Raw genomic sequence first — 17,858 nt, 5'->3', positions numbered from 1 at the left:
TTTGATGTCGAGGTATTATGCGAGCTAAGGTATACATTCCAAAGGAAGCTTGTTTACATATTGTGCCACTTATCCAAGACTCTGATATTGGCGGGATGGGGGTATGGCAGTCAGTAATCGAGTGACTTAGCGACGCCGTACAATGTAGCAAACAACATGTTAATGTCATCACTAGTAACAGGTTAACTACTATGGCTTTTGCTACCAACATTTTGGGATCGTTTCTTAAACACCGTGAGCGTAGTACCAATAGTCTAACATGCAGTCGTTGTGTTTCCCAGCTGGGAATTATAGGCGCCAAAATACCAGCAAATTACCATCTACTTATTACTCACACTAGTAGTTACTAATCCACTAGTAGTTACTAATCCACAAGTCTCAGATTGTTTACACATATCATTTCGTACACATCATAAAATACAACATAATACCTAGACTTAGTAACATTAAATCTGTCAGAACGATAATCAGCTAGGTCCCACAGGTGTGCTAGCTAGGACGGGCGCGCCGGGCGCCAGTAGCCATGGAAACGATCAAATCTAATTACAAGCAATGAGGACAATATTCCTCTCAAGCATCAAAATTTACAAACATAGGATCAATGGTCACAAACGAACACAAAATATCAACGTCTAGATTACCATGTTCATGTAAACTACAAGGCTATAGTTGAGATAAGGGCTGTACATGTAAGCCTACTTACTGCGTCATGCATGGCGGGGCGCCAAGCCCTACCGGCTTCTCCCAGCAACGAAGCACGTTTTATCCCCTTTTAAGAAGTTACAAGACTCAAGGTTTGCAATCTACGTGGTCCTGAGTATGTCACAGGGTCGTTGGTGGCAAGAATCCGGAAAATAACAACTTTGGTAGGGTAAAAACGGCTCGTTGCTGCTGAGACCTCAGAAAGGTTGGCGTCCCTAGGAGATGACCTCTGACCTGTTCGTGCCACCTATGACAAAGAAGATTATAGTATCTTATGTCCGTTATATATTGTTTTGATGAAGCAACATGTTTGCGTCATCCAATACCTTAAAATATTTTTGTATGCTCTATGCTATATACTGTAAATGCGAAACTTTTTGCCCACCTATGACTGTAGCGCTACTATTGTTTCAAACGCGAATTAAGACCACCGCGAACACTCAATTTTCTACCTACCGCGAAATAAAAACCAGGCGAACTTAAATGCATTTACAGTATCTGATTTTGTTCATTCAATGAAATACGATGATACTATCTTATGTCATATTGTCGTTCAAGTATTCATAATGATCATGTCCTTCGCCAACAGCGAAATACATTCCAGCTGGCCATATCCACAGATGGCACTCATTCGTTCGCAACTTTTGTCTACCCACCGCTGAAGCAAGAATGGTTTACCCCACGTATGTCAGAGTAAGCTGGTTCACGGTTTGAACTGCGCATGCACATCGTGATGCATTGTAGGTAATATGTCAAAGTTGCAGGCCCCTAAGATATATGTATGATAAGCAAGACACGTTTATCCATGGTATCAAGCATGGCCTAGACAAAATCTTCAAACAATATAGGACATTCATCTTTGAATTTGCGCATGCGCATTTTAAACCATGACTCGGCTTATAGCAATGTACTGTTCATGTACATTTCACTTGAAGGCTACACATAATGCTGTATTCCATACCACACATTACAAATTGGTTTGAAATGACCTGTGTGGCGTTGTTCGATAAATGATAAGTATACTTTTAAAAATCGTCTTCTTGTCCGTCAGCATTGTGAACATGTAGAAAACTAACCAAAACAGCGAATGAAACAATCTCCTAAGAATGTTGCATCAAACGTGTCATCCTTGGTGTTTTATAACAGACGAGCCGATAAAGCCCAGTAGAGACAGTAACCTTCCGCGTGTTAGAACAAATCGTGACGCGGCAGTTGCCGGATACAGCGCCGGAGATGGATCGGGATTGGGACCCGGCAACGTGGAGGGGATGTCACCCTATTCGGGAACGAGTGCGATGTTGACTCTGTTCTTCCATCCTTCAAATAGAGCAGGTGGGTACTTGTTTCGGCTTAAGCGTAGTATGCAGCCTAAAACGGCGAGTTTGCAACCCGACGAAATTACTGTGCGTTGGCCGTAAACTACACTTAAGCCCTTGTTTCCGGTTCCCACTGGTGTAAATATGAGACGTTTGATTAGCAAGTTTTCATTTCTCAGGGTTATCCGATAAAATCATCTCTCACTACAAAATTAACGTCACCGGTAGTTAACCATATAGCCAATGACAATATCAACGATTCGGATTTGTCATGCAAAGTAAGCTAATGACATGAAAAGATAAAGAATGGACGCCATATTAATAGAAACTGCTGGGTTCTATGTATAGCTTTACGTTATTGATACGTCATGTACATCTAGTGAAACGCTCTTTGTTGGAAAAACAAAACCTACCGGTACGTAACAGATGTGCAAAGCCAAACAAAGTGGCAATGATAAATTGTGGCTGTTGCAATGACAGTTGCTGATGATAAGATACCAAAACACACTTATCCATGGTGCAGGCTACTGGAAGTTTGCACTACAAGATCAGGCGGCTACTCCTGCTCCTGCCGCATCTGTAGTGCACTGTTCGGCGTGGATCCGCCAGCAGGACTTCGAGACTCCAACTACCCTGCCTGGTTACCACGAGTTGCCACGTCCCGGATCTTGTCCCTGCAACCTGGAGCAGGCCTATCATGATAGGAGGTACCGTCTTTGCCTTGTCTAATCCCTTCCCATGCTCGTCGAACTATTTCGTGTGCGATTACTTGCTTAGTATGATATGTAGATATTGGAATATGTGAACATGTTGCACATTCTTGTCATTGATTATAAAAGCCCATGTCAGAGCAAGGAGGTAACAGTAGTTATTTCCTGACATTGATTCATAATTCATATGTATCAAGCCTAAGCACTTTTGCACTGTTGTCATGCCCGAGTCTCTATCCCAATCAGGTTATTTGTTGATTGATGTTTGTTTTCCAGTGATTCATCTCACATCAAATAATCTACACAACTTATTACAATGCTTCATTTATTTTTTTTCTTCTTCATAAAACAGGTACACTTTGCCAGGCTTCTCCATCAGACAAAACCACGGTGACATATGCGCGATCAGCAGGGTCAAAGTTCGCTCTTACGTGGACTCCAGGATGTACCGAATGTGGCAAATTTGCTGTTATGGACCAAGCTACTACTGGAGGGAACGGAAGAGGCCGTGTCCTTGTGTATGTAAACTTTATATTCATAGTCATCATAAACTTCGTTTGTTTGTTTGAACCTTTTCTTTTGCACACAACTTTGCCTGAATGTATACACATCAACCTAACATTCATCTAGATCATAACCTAAAAGGCATTTTCATTCTTCGGCTCCACAACTTTGCTAGCGTACAATGCAAATCAAGAACAACCGACCTTAACTAAAGAAAGTCAAAATAAACTCTACTGATGAAAATGAGAAAAGAATTGATTTTTTACTTTTGTCGCTGCAATTCAAAGCTTTGAAATGTATGCCGTTAACTATACAGGCAAGAGACAGGATTGGTAATGGCAAGCTGAAGTCAGGACATGCGGGAGGACATCTTGTAGTGGTAAGGTAACAACTTTTTTGCATATTTCTATCTAATGATATGGACTTCATCATGTCCATTTTACGACTGTTGTGGCAAGGAATCTCTTTTGTCTGGTTGCAATTTTGAATCGGAAGAACACGCCAAGACTTGATGCTTCATTCGTTGTCCATTTTGTGTGTTCCTATTCTTAACCCGCACAGAATAATCAGAACGAAGACAGACAGGCTTACCAAGACTGCTGTGTCAGCTCCTCCAGCTACTTCTGCAACAAGTTCAAACAGCTTCGTCCACTCTCCGTTCCAAGTGCCGGTTCCAGCTGCACTAACTACAACATTGGCTGCGGTATGTTGTTCAGTTACTTCATGTTCCTTCGTGTTTCATTGGTGTATACGTGTAACGCAGTAACATGGATATGCATATGAGCCAGATTGGTTTCTTGAATTCTGTCCAAAGTTTCATTAGGCGTCCTAAATTGTCTTTGTCCGCAGGGCTAGCTGGACATCCTTGGCTGTGTTTCTTTTTCAGCCAAACTAATAGATAAATGAATGAATATAAATTTGTCTCATTGTTTGATAAAATACAACAGAGGTGTGATTATGATTTCTAAGGGAAAATATCTTTATTGACATAACAATACATGAAGAATGTCGTATGTAAGATTTAGTAATTTGAGCTTTTGTAATGAGTTCTTCTGTTGTGCCAAATGAAGGCCCTTAGGTCAATGTTTTAGGTCAAGTAGTATGGGTCAGCCAAGATCTAAAAGGCAAACAGGGAATGAAAAATAAAAATTGTGAAAAAAATATAATCAGACAAATATATCATTCTTCAGCCCTTGCAAGGTCGTGGTACGATCCTCATATCCAGACACTGGACGGGAGGAATTACACTTTCAACGGCCTGGGCGAGTACGTCCTTCTGGATCTCAACGATGAAGAGTACCAGGTCCAAGCCCGGACGTCTCAGGCTGAAGGTCTGAATCATGAAAATACTTACAATTCTACTATACACACCTTGCCAGCAAACACAAATATTTGCATTCAAAATCAAGTACTATATACCATACATAGATATATTGACAAATACTGAGTAAACATAACAGTTTTTTAACTTCATCCGTTAAAGGGCTTTCCTTTCTGTTGAGTTAGTTTCATGACTAGTCAAATAAGAATGTTTCGCATTTTTTAGTTGTGGGAGGAAAACTGTTTTGAAGGAAAATACTGAAGAGATGTTATTTTTCTTTCAGGCACGAGCCACGCGACAGTGTTCACCTCCATAGTCGCGTATCAAATGGGTCACTCTCCAATCCAAGTGAACCTGGTCGGAACCGATGGCCTCCAGCTGTACGTCAACTATACGGCCGTCGACATGACGCTCTTTGTAGAATTACAACATGAAGAGGAGGTGGAGGACATCGCGTCTGTGTCTGCACTTTCCAACTCTTCACTGCTGATCTTCTTCTACAACGAGCTGTCTGTAAAGGTGACGGCTCAAAAGGTGCGCATCATCTTAAGTTATACGACATATATCATTGACATAAACATTAAGTTTCGATGGAGCTTAGATATCGTAATATTATACGCAATGTAACAGTTAGTTTTTAAAAACTTTTTTTGGAAATCTTTCAAATCTTATCCAGTTGCTTGAGAAACCGTTGCCTTGTGTGAATACTTAGCACAAATGGCAATGGACACATTCTAATACGCAATCCATCAGTATCTGTATCATTAATTTTGTCATCTCATAATATCCAACTCAATTGTGTGTGTGAATTGATAGTAATTGTAACTTGACATCCAACTAATTTCAATTACACCAGGCAATGCTACACTTGGAGTATGCTGTTCCTGATCAGTACCAAAAGAAGACCAAGGGACTGCTGGGTTACTGGGACGGGAACTCTGAGAACGATTTCGTGGCCTTTGACGAGAGCGTCTTACCGAGTGACTCGTCTGAGGAAGACATCTTCAATCTATTCGGAGAAACATGTAAGTTTTAAAACGTTAATGTGAACCTTACCTGTTGTATCTGTTTTCTGTTAAATATGTAGCCGGTACAGATGCGCTTTGGCCTAACACACGAACTTTCAGGCACACGGCACGGCAGCAGCTGATTATATCATATATATGCTATATGTATGTTTTATCAAACATTTACAAGACTACTTTGTCAAAAGCCATTTGACCAATTTCAAAACTACAGAATGAATGATAGACACTGTAATGCAAGACAGGTTTTCGTAAAATATTATCTATTTTCCTAGTTTTGCCGTAAGGTACAAGTTACCGAATTAAATATATAGAAGTAAGGAAACGGTCAGACTTTACAGAAAACATCATTTCGTCTGTTACCTTGTGTATCTGATTACCTGGATGTCGTACCTTCATCGACGTAACTTTCTTTATCTTGTCCAGGGCAAGTGACAGAAGAAGACGGTCCAAAGATAACAAGATTTTTCTACGAGTCCGGCATGACCACCAGCTCGTACAAGGACAGCAGCTACGTGCCGCACTACACGGACCAGGTGATCTTCAGCAGCACCGAACTGGAGCAGCAGGCTAACGCAGTGTGTGGAGACGACAGGGAATGTCTCTTTGACATCTCTGAGACCGGCGATGTTGAAGTTGGGGAGCTGTCAGTAGTGATGAAGGAGGACCTTGAAATCGAGAAGATTGTCAGAGGTAAGTTGAGTGACTTTGGTTTATCAATTCATAAAATTCCTTAGGAAATTAACAATAAACCATTCTGTAGTTAATTGAACAATGCATTTTTACGTATAACCGTAAGGGTTATACATGGTGTTTCCGTGCTGCGTGGGTACAGCAAAATCCCTGTGAGCGTATGACCAAAAGCCCCTCCACTCACCAATTCACAACCGTCAGTGGCAGTGTGTACGATTTGGCGATTGCCTATTTGAAGCTAATATTTGCCATGGTCATTGATATGTGCACCAACTTCTCAATTGACGTTTTGAATATTAGTTTGGTTGAGGATATTTTATTGTATCTTTATAAACGTATTCATCACTTACAACAATCGCAGAGATATTCCCGCCAACGCTTCACGGACCAGAAGTTGTGAACGCTACGGTTGGAGAACGGCTCCAGTTTACCCTGAACGCGACCGACAGAAATGGCCTCGACATGATGTTCGAACTGGGAGCGGAGGTCCCGGATGATGACGTCACGCTGTCCCTAGCTGGAAACGTGGCGACGATCTCTTGGCTCGTGACGTCAGATGACCCGTTCAACCTACAGATTGACGTGACGAATTCGGAGAACGCGACGGCCCAGCTCTGGCCAACCGTCAACATGTGTTCTTGTCTGAATGGTGGCGTCTGTGAGGGAGAAGCTGCAGAAGAACAGAACAGCGATGGAAACACAAAGTATGTTTTATTACCTTTTGGGATTATATCTTGTTATATTCATCTAAAGTACAGCCAGAAGGTACCCATCTGAGTAATGAGGCAGTTGTCGTGACTTTTAACGTGCTCGAGGTATATCACAGGACCCCCATTTACGTCCCTTCCAAAACACGAATACAGCTCCAACCAGCATGTCGGATTTGAACCGGGGTTTCCCAACTATTATAGATTGGAACCAGGAGATTGTAACTGGCTGTTACCAGTTGAGCTACAGAGACTCACTAATTCCAGGAAATTTGAGCATAGACATCATATTTTCACCATGTTAATTGTTTCATTGTAGTGAACACACAAAAGTAGTAAACTTGAAATATGTTTTCAACTTCTTTGTAGATTTGTCACCCTGGAATGTACCTGCCCTGCTGGGTACACCGGAAAGAAGTGCGAAACCGACCTCGACGCATGTGTGGAGAACTTTAACCCCTGCTTCTCTGGGGTGGTGTGCACAGACCGGCCCCCGCCAGCCGACATCGACGGGTTCGACTGTGGAGACTGCCCACCGGGATTTAACGGAGATGGCGAGAACTGTATCGGTGAGTAAACTTGTTCACTGGGTCTCTGACACACCATTTACCACAAAAGTGTTTAGGAGCTCTAGTAGGTAGATTAAGATGAGTATCTATTTCTAGCATCGCTGCCCTTCTACAAGAGTGGAATACGTTCTTTCTTTGCTATTGGTTCCGTTAGAATATTGAATACCGCGCGCCATTGTATTACTTTTTTATATCAATTACAGTTCTTAGTGGTAAATGTGCAAATGTTGGCACTTTAGCGCACCAAATCCGTGTATGTATTTTGGCACACTTTAGACAAATTTAAGCCGAGAGGCTCGGTAGGCGTCACTCCACCACCATGGTAGGAATATCGTGTAAACTACCTTTCCCGAAGGCATCGTGGCATGGCGGGTATCGACGCTAGAACCTATTGGCTCTTAGCTCAACACTCTGGCCGTTACGCCACACTGATGAGCTATAAAGAGTCTATCTAGGTATGTAACATCTTATTTTCTTGCTTTCCATTTCCAGACATTGACGAGTGCACCACCGGAGAGGGATCCGTCTGTCATCACCACTGCATCAACAGCGTCGGCAACTTCTCCTGCGGCTGCAACGAAGGCTACTACCTAACGGAGGACGGGGTCACATGTGAAGGTAAGCACGGTAGACCGATCCTGACTGTCAATCACAATTAACAGTTAAGCCAGGGATAACACGGCAATTATCGGTTCGACCAATGAGAGAGTGACTGCATGTCCGTCACAAATTTGTATTCTTATGTTTGATATTTCTAAATTATGATGGAGGTGGGAAGGGCTTTGAGATCGGTCTTTGTGCTGTACATACTGTATTCAGTCTACGTTAGAAAATTTATAAATTTTGTGTCTCTGCAATGTTGATGTATTAATATCTTTGCCTATTAAGGCGTGCGTTGGTTGGTACTTAAGTATTTTTAGGATTAGTATCAACAAGGCATGTTTACCCCTAACCAAAAAGAATTACACTTTTTCAGAATATAAACTATTGAAGATTCACTTTATGCACCTTTCTGTAGCTTTGGATAAGTCGGGAATTCTTCAGAATTAGTAGGAAAGGTTTGTATGTTTTGCTTATTGTTGTTTCAGATGTCAACGAATGTGATCTCCCGAACAATTGCACCCAACTTTGTCTGAACAACGACGGGTCCTTCAACTGTAGCTGTCAGGACGGCTTCATGCTCGCAGCAGATGGACAGGACTGTGAACGTAAGTTTTCATACTTGTCGTGTATTATTTTTCTATCTATTGGTTTGGCTGTTCAGGACACACAACCAGCCCAACTAGCCTGTGGCTAGTCCTGCTGACAAAGACATTACAAAGGGAATTGTGGTTTAATGGGCAGATAGACGAAAAACGAATAACAACAATCAGTCTTATCTTTCTCTGAAGCTGATATAATCCGTTTGCATGAGGCGAAAATCAAGTAATTAAAGACAGTTTCACAAGCAGCACAAGATGATTGTTTTCCCATGTGATCATGTGCACTAAACCTTATACCTCTTGTAACCTTGTTTGGAAAATATCATTTCGCTATGAAGGTGGTTCTCACAGGAATTTGAAGTTTTGAAAGGCTTAATACCAAAAAAGAATAACTCGAAGGACAACTTCTGTTTTCCAGCAACCAACCCCTGCAGTGCTGAGAATAACCCAGGTTGTGACGAGGACTACGGCTGGTGTGCCATAAACTCATCTTCTGGAATAGCGACTTGCGTGTGTATGGCAGGATATCAGCGAAACAGTGACGGGGTTACATGCGAAGGTCAGTACTACCGTATGTATATAGATTTCAACGGTTGCAGAATGAGCTAATCTTAATGCTTACATTTCATCACTTGAGGGGCAAATATGCCCAAGATAAACATTGGCCATGCCTAGAGCCACATGTACAATACCTATTAATATTTATATGTTTTCAATACTTAATTTGATTCATTTGCCACGAAACAAGAAGGCATTGAATCCTTAGCTGTGATATGTTCTAATGCAGTTTGGTATTATGTTTATTCCAGACATTGATGAATGCCTTACTGGAGACAGCCACTGTGACCAGCGGTGTAACAACACGATGGGCGCGTACGAGTGCTACTGTGAGGACGGATATGAACTAACGGACAACCCAGTACAACCCTGCCAGGGTAAGATACAATTATACATCACTTTCTATCAGGAGAATCTAGTACAACCCTGTCAGGGTAAGATACAATTATACATCCCTTTCTTTCAGGAGAATCCAGTACAACCCTGCCAGGGTAAGATACAATTATACATCCCTTTCTTTCAGGAGAATCCAGTACAACCCTGCCAGGGTAAGATACAATTATACATCCCTTTCTTTCAGGAGAATCCAGTACAACCCTGCCAGGGTAAGATACAATTATACATCCCTTTCTATCAGGAGAATCCAGTACAACCCTGCCAGGGTAAGATACAATTATACATCCCTTTCTATCAGGAGAATCCAGTACAACCCTGCCAGGGTAAGATACAATTATACATCACTTTCTATCAGGAGAATCCAGTACAACCCTGTCAGGTTAAGATACAATTATACATCCCTTTCTATCAGGAGAATCCAGTACAACCCTGCCAGGGTAAGATACAATTATACATCACTTTCTATCAGGAGAATCCAGTACAACCCTGTCAGGGTAAGATACAATTATACATCCCTTTCTATCAGGAGAATCCAGTACAACCCTGTCAGGGTAAGATACAATTATACATCCCTTTCTATCAGGAGAATCCAGTACAACCCTGCCAGGGTAAGATACAATTATACATCCCTTTCTATCAGGAGAATCCAGTACAACCCTGCCAGGGTAAGATACAATTATACATCCCTTTCCATCAGGAGAATCCAGTACAACCCTGCCAGGGTAAGATACAATTATACATCCCTTTCCATCAGGAGAATCCAGTACAACCCTGTCAGGGTAAGATACAATTATACATCCCTTTCTATCAGGAGAATCTAGTACAACCCTGCCAGGGTAAGATACAATTATACATCCCTTTCTATCAGGAGAATCCAGTACAACCCTGTCAGGGTAAGATACAATTATACATCACTTTCTATCAGGAGAATCCAGTACAACCCTGCCAGGGTAAGATACAATTATACATCCCTTTCTATCAGGAGAATCCAGTACAACCCTGCCAGGGTAAGATACAATTATACATCCCTTTCTATCAGGAGAATCCAGTACAACCCTGCCAGGGTAAGATACAATTATACATCCCTTTCTATCAGGAGAATCCAGTACAACCCTGCCAGGGTAAGATACAATTATACATCCCTTTCCATCAGGAGAATCCAGTACAACCCTGCCAGGGTAAGATACAATTATACATCCCTTTCCATCAGGAGAATCCAGTACAACCCTGTCAGGGTAAGATACAATTATACATCCCTTTCTATCAGGAGAATCTAGTACAACCCTGTCAGGGTAAGATACAATTATACATCCCTTTCCATCAGGAGAATCCAGTACAACCCTGTCAGGGTAAGATACAATTATACATCCCTTTCCATCAGGAGAATCCAGTACAACCCTGCCAGGGTAAGATACAATTATACATCCCTTTCTATCAGGAGAATCCAGTACAACCCTGCCAGGGTAAGATACAATTATACATCCCTTTCCATCAGGAGAATCCAGTACAACCCTGCCAGGGTAAGATACAATTATACATCCCTTTCCATCAGGAGAATCCAGTACAACCCTGTCAGGGTAAGATACAATTATACATCCCTTTCTATCAGGAGAATCTAGTACAACCCTGTCAGGGTAAGATACAATTATACATCCCTTTCCATCAGGAGAATCCAGTACAACCCTGTCAGGGTAAGATACAATTATACATCCCTTTCCATCAGGAGAATCCAGTACAACCCTGCCAGGGTAAGATACAATTATACATCACTTTCTATCAGGAGAATCCAGTACAACCCTGTCAGGGTAAGATACAATTATACATCCCTTTCCATCAGGAGAATCCAGTACAACCCTGTCAGGGTAAGATACAATTATACATCCCTTTCTATCAGGAGAATCCAGTACAACCCTGCCAGGGTAAGATACAATTATACATCACTTTCTATCAGGAGAATCCAGTACAACCCTGCCAGGGTAAGATACAATTATACATCCCTTTCTATCAGGAGAATCCAGTACAACCCTGTCAGGGTAAGATACAATTATACATCCCTTTCTATCAGGAGAATCCAGTACAACCCTGCCAGGGTAAGATACAATTATACATCCCTTTCTATCAGGAGAATCCAGTACAACCCTGCCAGGGTAAGATACAATTATACATCCCTTTCTATCAGGAGAATCCAGTACAACCCTGTCAGGGTAAGATACAATTATACATCCCTTTCTATCAGGAGAATCTAGTACAACCCTGTCAGGGTAAGATACAATTATACATCCCTTTCTATCAGGAGAATCCAGTACAACCCTGCCAGGGTAAGATACAATTATACATCCCTTTCCATCAGGAGAATCCAGTACAACCCTGTCAGGGTAAGATACAATTATACATCCCTTTCTATCACGACCCTGCGATGTTTTATTGCTACAGTAGCTGCTTGGAAGCTTGGAAACCTTACTAGCATCCAACATGAGAAAATTGATATTGATAAGCGCTTTCATCCCAAGATAGCCCCCACATTAGGTGAACATGATTTTTTTCGTCCGATTGACATTTCGTCTTGCCAACAAAGGTACATTCACTACTTCAATGAGGGAAACGTATGAAAACAAACAAACAAACAAACACACACACACACACACACACGCGAAGCAATTATCACTAGACTAGCAGATTTGCAGTTGATATTTATTTATTCATAGAGGTGAACCATGTACGATATGTCCTTCCAGATATCGATGAATGTTTCGAGGGTCTCTTTAACTGTTCATCCAACGAGGTTTGCGAGAACGCGGTAGGGACCTACTCATGCGTCTGCGAGGAAGGAACCATACTCGTTGATGGCGCATGCGTGAGAGGTAAGAATCTTGAAATTATGATTTTAAGTTGGTTCACTTCTTTATGTAGATGAGATTTCTCTAAATCCTTCATATGTGTGAAACTAAACAACTGGTGTAAGTGATCATGTGTCAGTTTAAAGAACACTCTCATCTTGCAGAGTCCCTCACTACAACGCCACACCCCACGACAATGCCAACTACAACTGCAACAACTTCTGGGCCAACGATGTCAATGCTTACATCACCTGTTACAGTGTCGGCCAGGAAAGACACAACGGAGTCCATGGCATCATCCTCAGTCAGCACCAGCCAGATCACTAAACGATCCACAGTGGATGTAGAAGCTGGAGTGACAACCTCGCCATCGAGTGATGAAGAACAGCGTACAACCGGAGTTCAATACAGATCGTCGACTCCAACAACTGCACGAAAAACAACTGAAGGCTCTTCGTTGCTGACCCGATCTGCTACAACTGCGTCTGAGTTCTCTTCGGAAGAGGAGGGAGAGACTACAATGCATCACGGGGATACAAATCCACTTACTACGGCAGTAAATGGCCTGCTGACCACCAAAGGTATCTTAATTATGTTACGTTCAAACCTCTCAGTTGTGTGCAGGGTACATCGCCAAGCTGATTTGTTGAGGTGAAAAACTAAGTATCAAGACCTAGTATTTCCCTTGGCGTTATGTATTCCTGCGTTTCTTTAATTGAAAAATGTTCCTCTAACAATAGTAGTTTCTTATTTCCTGTACTTTTATTTTCAAACAGAAGCAAGTGCACCTGGCGAATTGGAGATGAACACCCTTTTACTGACGCTGAACATGGATATAGACGAGGTGAGCAAATAATCTACTACATCATTTAACGAGTGGGCCATTAGATGTTTTGACTGATTATATTTCAGATTGTTTAGCAGTGCTATATCAATCCATGCAAACTTTTTTCTGCTTTTATACACACATAAATTGTACATTGTTCCTTGAAAATATGTATATTGTTTCGTTGATGAAGGTTAGACATCCAGGTAGTAAGATACGCCAATAAGATTTTGAAACAGTCATGTTTAACTGACTATATGAAAATCTTATCCAGTTGCTTGAGTAACTATTTTCGGAATATGATTGTTCATTTATTCATTATGAATAATGCCACTTACACGCATTCTGCTACCACACACTGCAAGCTTACGATTATTAGTTATAAACTCAGAGCAAATATTCCAAATATTTACAGCCTACCGCCAGACACACGTACGCCTCCGAATCTGACTTCCTTCAAGGGACTCTTTAAGTAACGGAAATGAACTAAACGAACGGACACGGACCATGAACCAGCTTTCGCCCTACTTTATGTTGTATGTTGTAGAAATTGTATATTGTTGTACCATAAATATGTAATTATATATGTTGATAGAGTTATTAGTAGGACCCCGTTCACACTCATTTTTTTCAATCGCGATTGAAGTATAATCGCGATTGAATCGATCCGATCGCGATTGAACGCAAAGAAACTTTTGCGTTCACACTGCTTTTCGCCAAGTGGATTAAAGTACGCCGTGATCCGATCGCGATTGAAGCACGATTGAAGCATGCTATCGGCGATCATCTGGTAAATGTTGTTGTTGTCCTTGTTGTCCTTGTTTTGTGTCTATTTTTCCGCTAGACATTGTCACTTGGTGCGGTAAATGTCCCTCTTTCGGTGACATTTCCCCAGTTTGGCCTGCACCTCCTCTCTCTCCCAGATTGCGATGAGGACCCTGGTCTCCTCATCGCGCCATCTGCCACCAGCTGAAGTTGCTGACGGAGTTTTATTCTTCTTCTTGGGCATTGTTGACGATGAAAAGTTGTTGTTGTTATAAAAGAGCGATCTGACGTGCGAATTGGGTTTGTTTTCCCGCGCGATGCGAACTATGACCCCACGTACCCGCATGTATGACCTCCCACCCCCGGAACCAGCCAAAATCTCCGCCGATCGCGATGGAATGAATCGTAGTTGTGTTCACACTCAAAATTTGATGGGATTGGATTGGATCCGATCGCGATTAATCCAACCAAACTACCTCCGGAGGTAGTTACAATCCAATCGCGATTGGATCGTTTTGGATCGTTCCAATCGCGATTGGGAGCGTTCACACTGAAAAAATCAATCGCGATCGGATCGATTCAATCGCGATTATACTTCAATCGCGATTGAAAAAAATGAGTGTGAACGGGGTCTAGGACTCAAATGACTGTGTATCTCTGTTATATTGTATCTGACCCTTACCTCTTCCCTCATGACCTCAATGAAAAGCGGCCTGCGTGCCCATTTGAGCTTATCATGAATAAACAAAGATTCAAACAAACAAACAAATTGCGTTACATCTTCTCCTCTCTAGCTGACGGCTGACAGACTGGAAAATTTCAAGGCTGCCGTGGCCAGGGAGATGACGTCATTCTGCCGGAGGCATCTGCACGAGCTTGCCGACTGCAGAGTGTCTGGACCCGCGAGATCGTACGTATCGTCTGATTTTTTTCTCACAAGCCCTTATATGCTTCGACCTGCTAGCTACTTGTGCACTCGGAAAAATGTAGTTTTGGAAACAAAGATCTTTATACACAACCAATAGTTTTGTCTATCCGATGCTTCGGTGACTTTCCCCAAGAAAGAAAAATAAAGGAAAATATAGACAGGTTCTACTTCGCATTGCAGCTAGGTGTTGCTACTGCGGTGTGAAGAATGCGGTCCCAAACGTGACTGACTGTATAATCCTCTCTCAGCCCTCTTTTCTTGTTTTGTTGTGACCTCAGAATGACATATGCATGTGACGTGTCAAAATTTTCGCTGACATTACAACTTTGTGGGAAAACTCTCCAACGTAGGAATTTCTGTCCTCACCAATTCTTCTTTTAGATAGAAGTTTACTGTCGTGTGTGATATTTGATTTTCTTGAGTCATCATATCCTTGATATTTCTTGCAGCTACATCGCCGCTGTGTACACTGTCGAGCTAGTCTTTATCCCTCCTGGGTACCCGCAGCAGTCACCAGTCGCCGGGCAAACCCTCCTGGCGTTCTTCGTGGCACACCCGGACAGTCTGGGAACAAACCTCCGTCCCGTCTCCATCTCCTACGTCCAGATGATGATGGACACGTCCGTGGAGGAAGTGGCGGTGGCTCTCGGAGATGCAGGAAGCATTGCAGGTGTATTGCCGCTGCTAGACTACATCTACGGCAAAGGTAAGAAAGTGCCTTGTACGTCTTGTCAGATAAAACGTGATATCCCCTTCAGACTGTATTTCAATGAAAGAAACGTTGTCAAAGGGAGGGCGGGCTGTACTCTTGAGGTTACATTTTCACTAGACGGCGATCGCTGAGCGATCTGAATTGGATCTGTGTGATTTATAGTTGGAATACGATTCACGATGTTCAAGTACGATTTAAAAGACAGCAAAACATGCGAAAGGTCTGTTTTTATCGACTTTCCAAGTGTTTAGTCGCTCAGCGGCCGCAGTCTTTAGTGGAAAGAAGGCGTTAGGCAATCTAAAGGACATATGTCACATATCCATTGTACATACTACATGTATCAGTATGCTATAAATCCCTGTCAGTGTATATATCTAAGGATTTTGCGCTATATTCTTGCAGATGTCACTACCATGATACCTACGAAGGGACAAGGAGAGACTGAACCAGAAGAACCGGGGTTCCCGATCCAAACTGTGATCATCGCGATCTGCGGGGCCGTGGCCGTGGCCGTGATCATTGTGGCAGTTATTGGGACTACATGGTTCTGCAAAAGGTACAATGTATTGCAAATGTGTACTCTTAGTTAGGGAGGGATATTTGCATAAGGTAACATATACTTCTATTTTAGGAAGACAATAGCAATGTGAGGAATGGTGTGTCTTAGCTACACAACTCTTTTTCTTGCTAAATATGCGTTGCATTTGCATGTACGGTTATTCTTGATTTCATCCCGTATTTACGAGAAATGTGTCGTGAATATAGGTGGCGTTTCTACGAGTGTGTTACATGCGCTCCTTGCACGGCGCATAGAAATGGGCCAGGCGTTTTATGTCAGAGTCAGATTTAATCTGTAGTTTTTTCGGAAAGTCCTAAAAGTCGTTCTTAACGCTGTAATGTATGTAAAAGGCGCCTGTACCTGTTTCGGGCGATAGTCGATGCACACGTGGATGTCACAAAACCAAGTCAGTGAGGCCAAAGCTAGAAAAGGTGTTAGGTTTACTAAACAAAGTATGTTTCTTCCAACAATATATCAGATAGAATAATGTTATCACACTAACCTTTGGTTATGCCTCAATATATAAAACTGTAGTATGAAACTTGTGACATACAAGGTGCTCTTCGATAATGATGATCGATAATGACCTACCTCTTCTGCCTCATCAGGACCAAGACATGTCGCCAAGCGCCCATCAACGTACACAGCGCCCCTCCTCCAGATCTCGGGTACAGCGTCCCTTCTCCAGATCACGGGTGGCGCATGGACCCACAGCTGTCCACCATCTCACTGAAAGGGAGAGATTCACCCTTCCTCAAGAAGACCAACCTCTGGGAGTAGCAGATACAAATATGATTAACAGCTGTTTTTCTTAATCAGTGAACGTCTTATGCTACGGAAAAGGGGCCCTGTTGGGCAATTTACGGGCTGTATTTTTGCACTTTTGCACACTGCGATTTCTTGATGGCCTTAGTTTGGGCGTTCTGTGTCGTAGGGTATTCCAAAATATAACGGGGGGCGCCCGAACATCGACGCGCCCTAACATCGCACGGATTTTTTACTGATCTTATTTTGCATAAGTACGCCGTGTTTGTGTCCAATAACTAAGCTGATAAGGAAGGTAAATAACCCAGGTTCATGCACATGATTGTCATTTACATTCAAAACATATGTGTACATATTCATTTCTTGTTTTGTCGAAAAGTAGTATTTTGACAATAATGATGGTAGCGCTAAGTAGAGGGTCACTGCGTAGCTAGACGGCCCGGCACCTGAATATACGACCTGTGCCAAGCAGATACATAAGTCACACAGCTATCATACACATAAGAAAAATAACTTCATAAAACACTAAAAATTTGGGTCTTTAAGTGTTTGTTGAGAAGAAAACCGACCAAAGAAAAACAACGTAAACATTGCTGTCGTCTGACGACGTTGTTTTCCCGCCATTTTTGGGGGCCGCGATGGTGGCGAAACGATTCAACGCACAGTTTTGTTACGCTCTAACATGTGATTGGTACCGTCTATGAAAAGGAAACTGAATACAGAGATGGCGAAGATATTTCCCAATAAGTAGACGGAGTATTGT

General features: G+C 42.2%; 1 protein-coding gene across 1 annotated transcript; it reads left to right on the top strand.

The window, feature by feature from the left end:
* The first annotated feature begins 1,589 nt into the window (after window positions 1–1,589).
* On the top strand, window positions 1,590–17,114 carry LOC136434165 (mucin-like protein). Its single transcript, XM_066426932.1, has 23 exons — window positions 1,590–1,620; window positions 1,849–2,034; window positions 2,542–2,725; window positions 3,081–3,246; window positions 3,549–3,611; window positions 3,794–3,935; window positions 4,423–4,563; window positions 4,837–5,087; window positions 5,410–5,578; window positions 6,005–6,271; window positions 6,633–6,975; window positions 7,348–7,547; window positions 8,040–8,165; window positions 8,636–8,755; window positions 9,168–9,308; window positions 9,559–9,684; window positions 12,439–12,564; window positions 12,705–13,121; window positions 13,317–13,384; window positions 14,926–15,041; window positions 15,509–15,765; window positions 16,174–16,327; window positions 16,939–17,114. The coding sequence occupies exons 1-23, from the start codon at window positions 1,590–1,592 to the stop codon at window positions 17,108–17,110; spliced, it is 3,966 nt and encodes a 1,321-aa protein (XP_066283029.1). The 3' UTR covers window positions 17,111–17,114.
* The last annotated feature ends 744 nt before the right edge of the window (window positions 17,115–17,858 follow it).

The sequence above is a fragment of the Branchiostoma lanceolatum genome, chromosome 4 (genome assembly GCF_035083965.1).
Source record: "Branchiostoma lanceolatum isolate klBraLanc5 chromosome 4, klBraLanc5.hap2, whole genome shotgun sequence".
Classification (NCBI taxonomy): Eukaryota; Metazoa; Chordata; class Leptocardii; order Amphioxiformes; family Branchiostomatidae; genus Branchiostoma; species Branchiostoma lanceolatum.
This window is presented reverse-complemented; position numbering and strand designations above follow the sequence as displayed.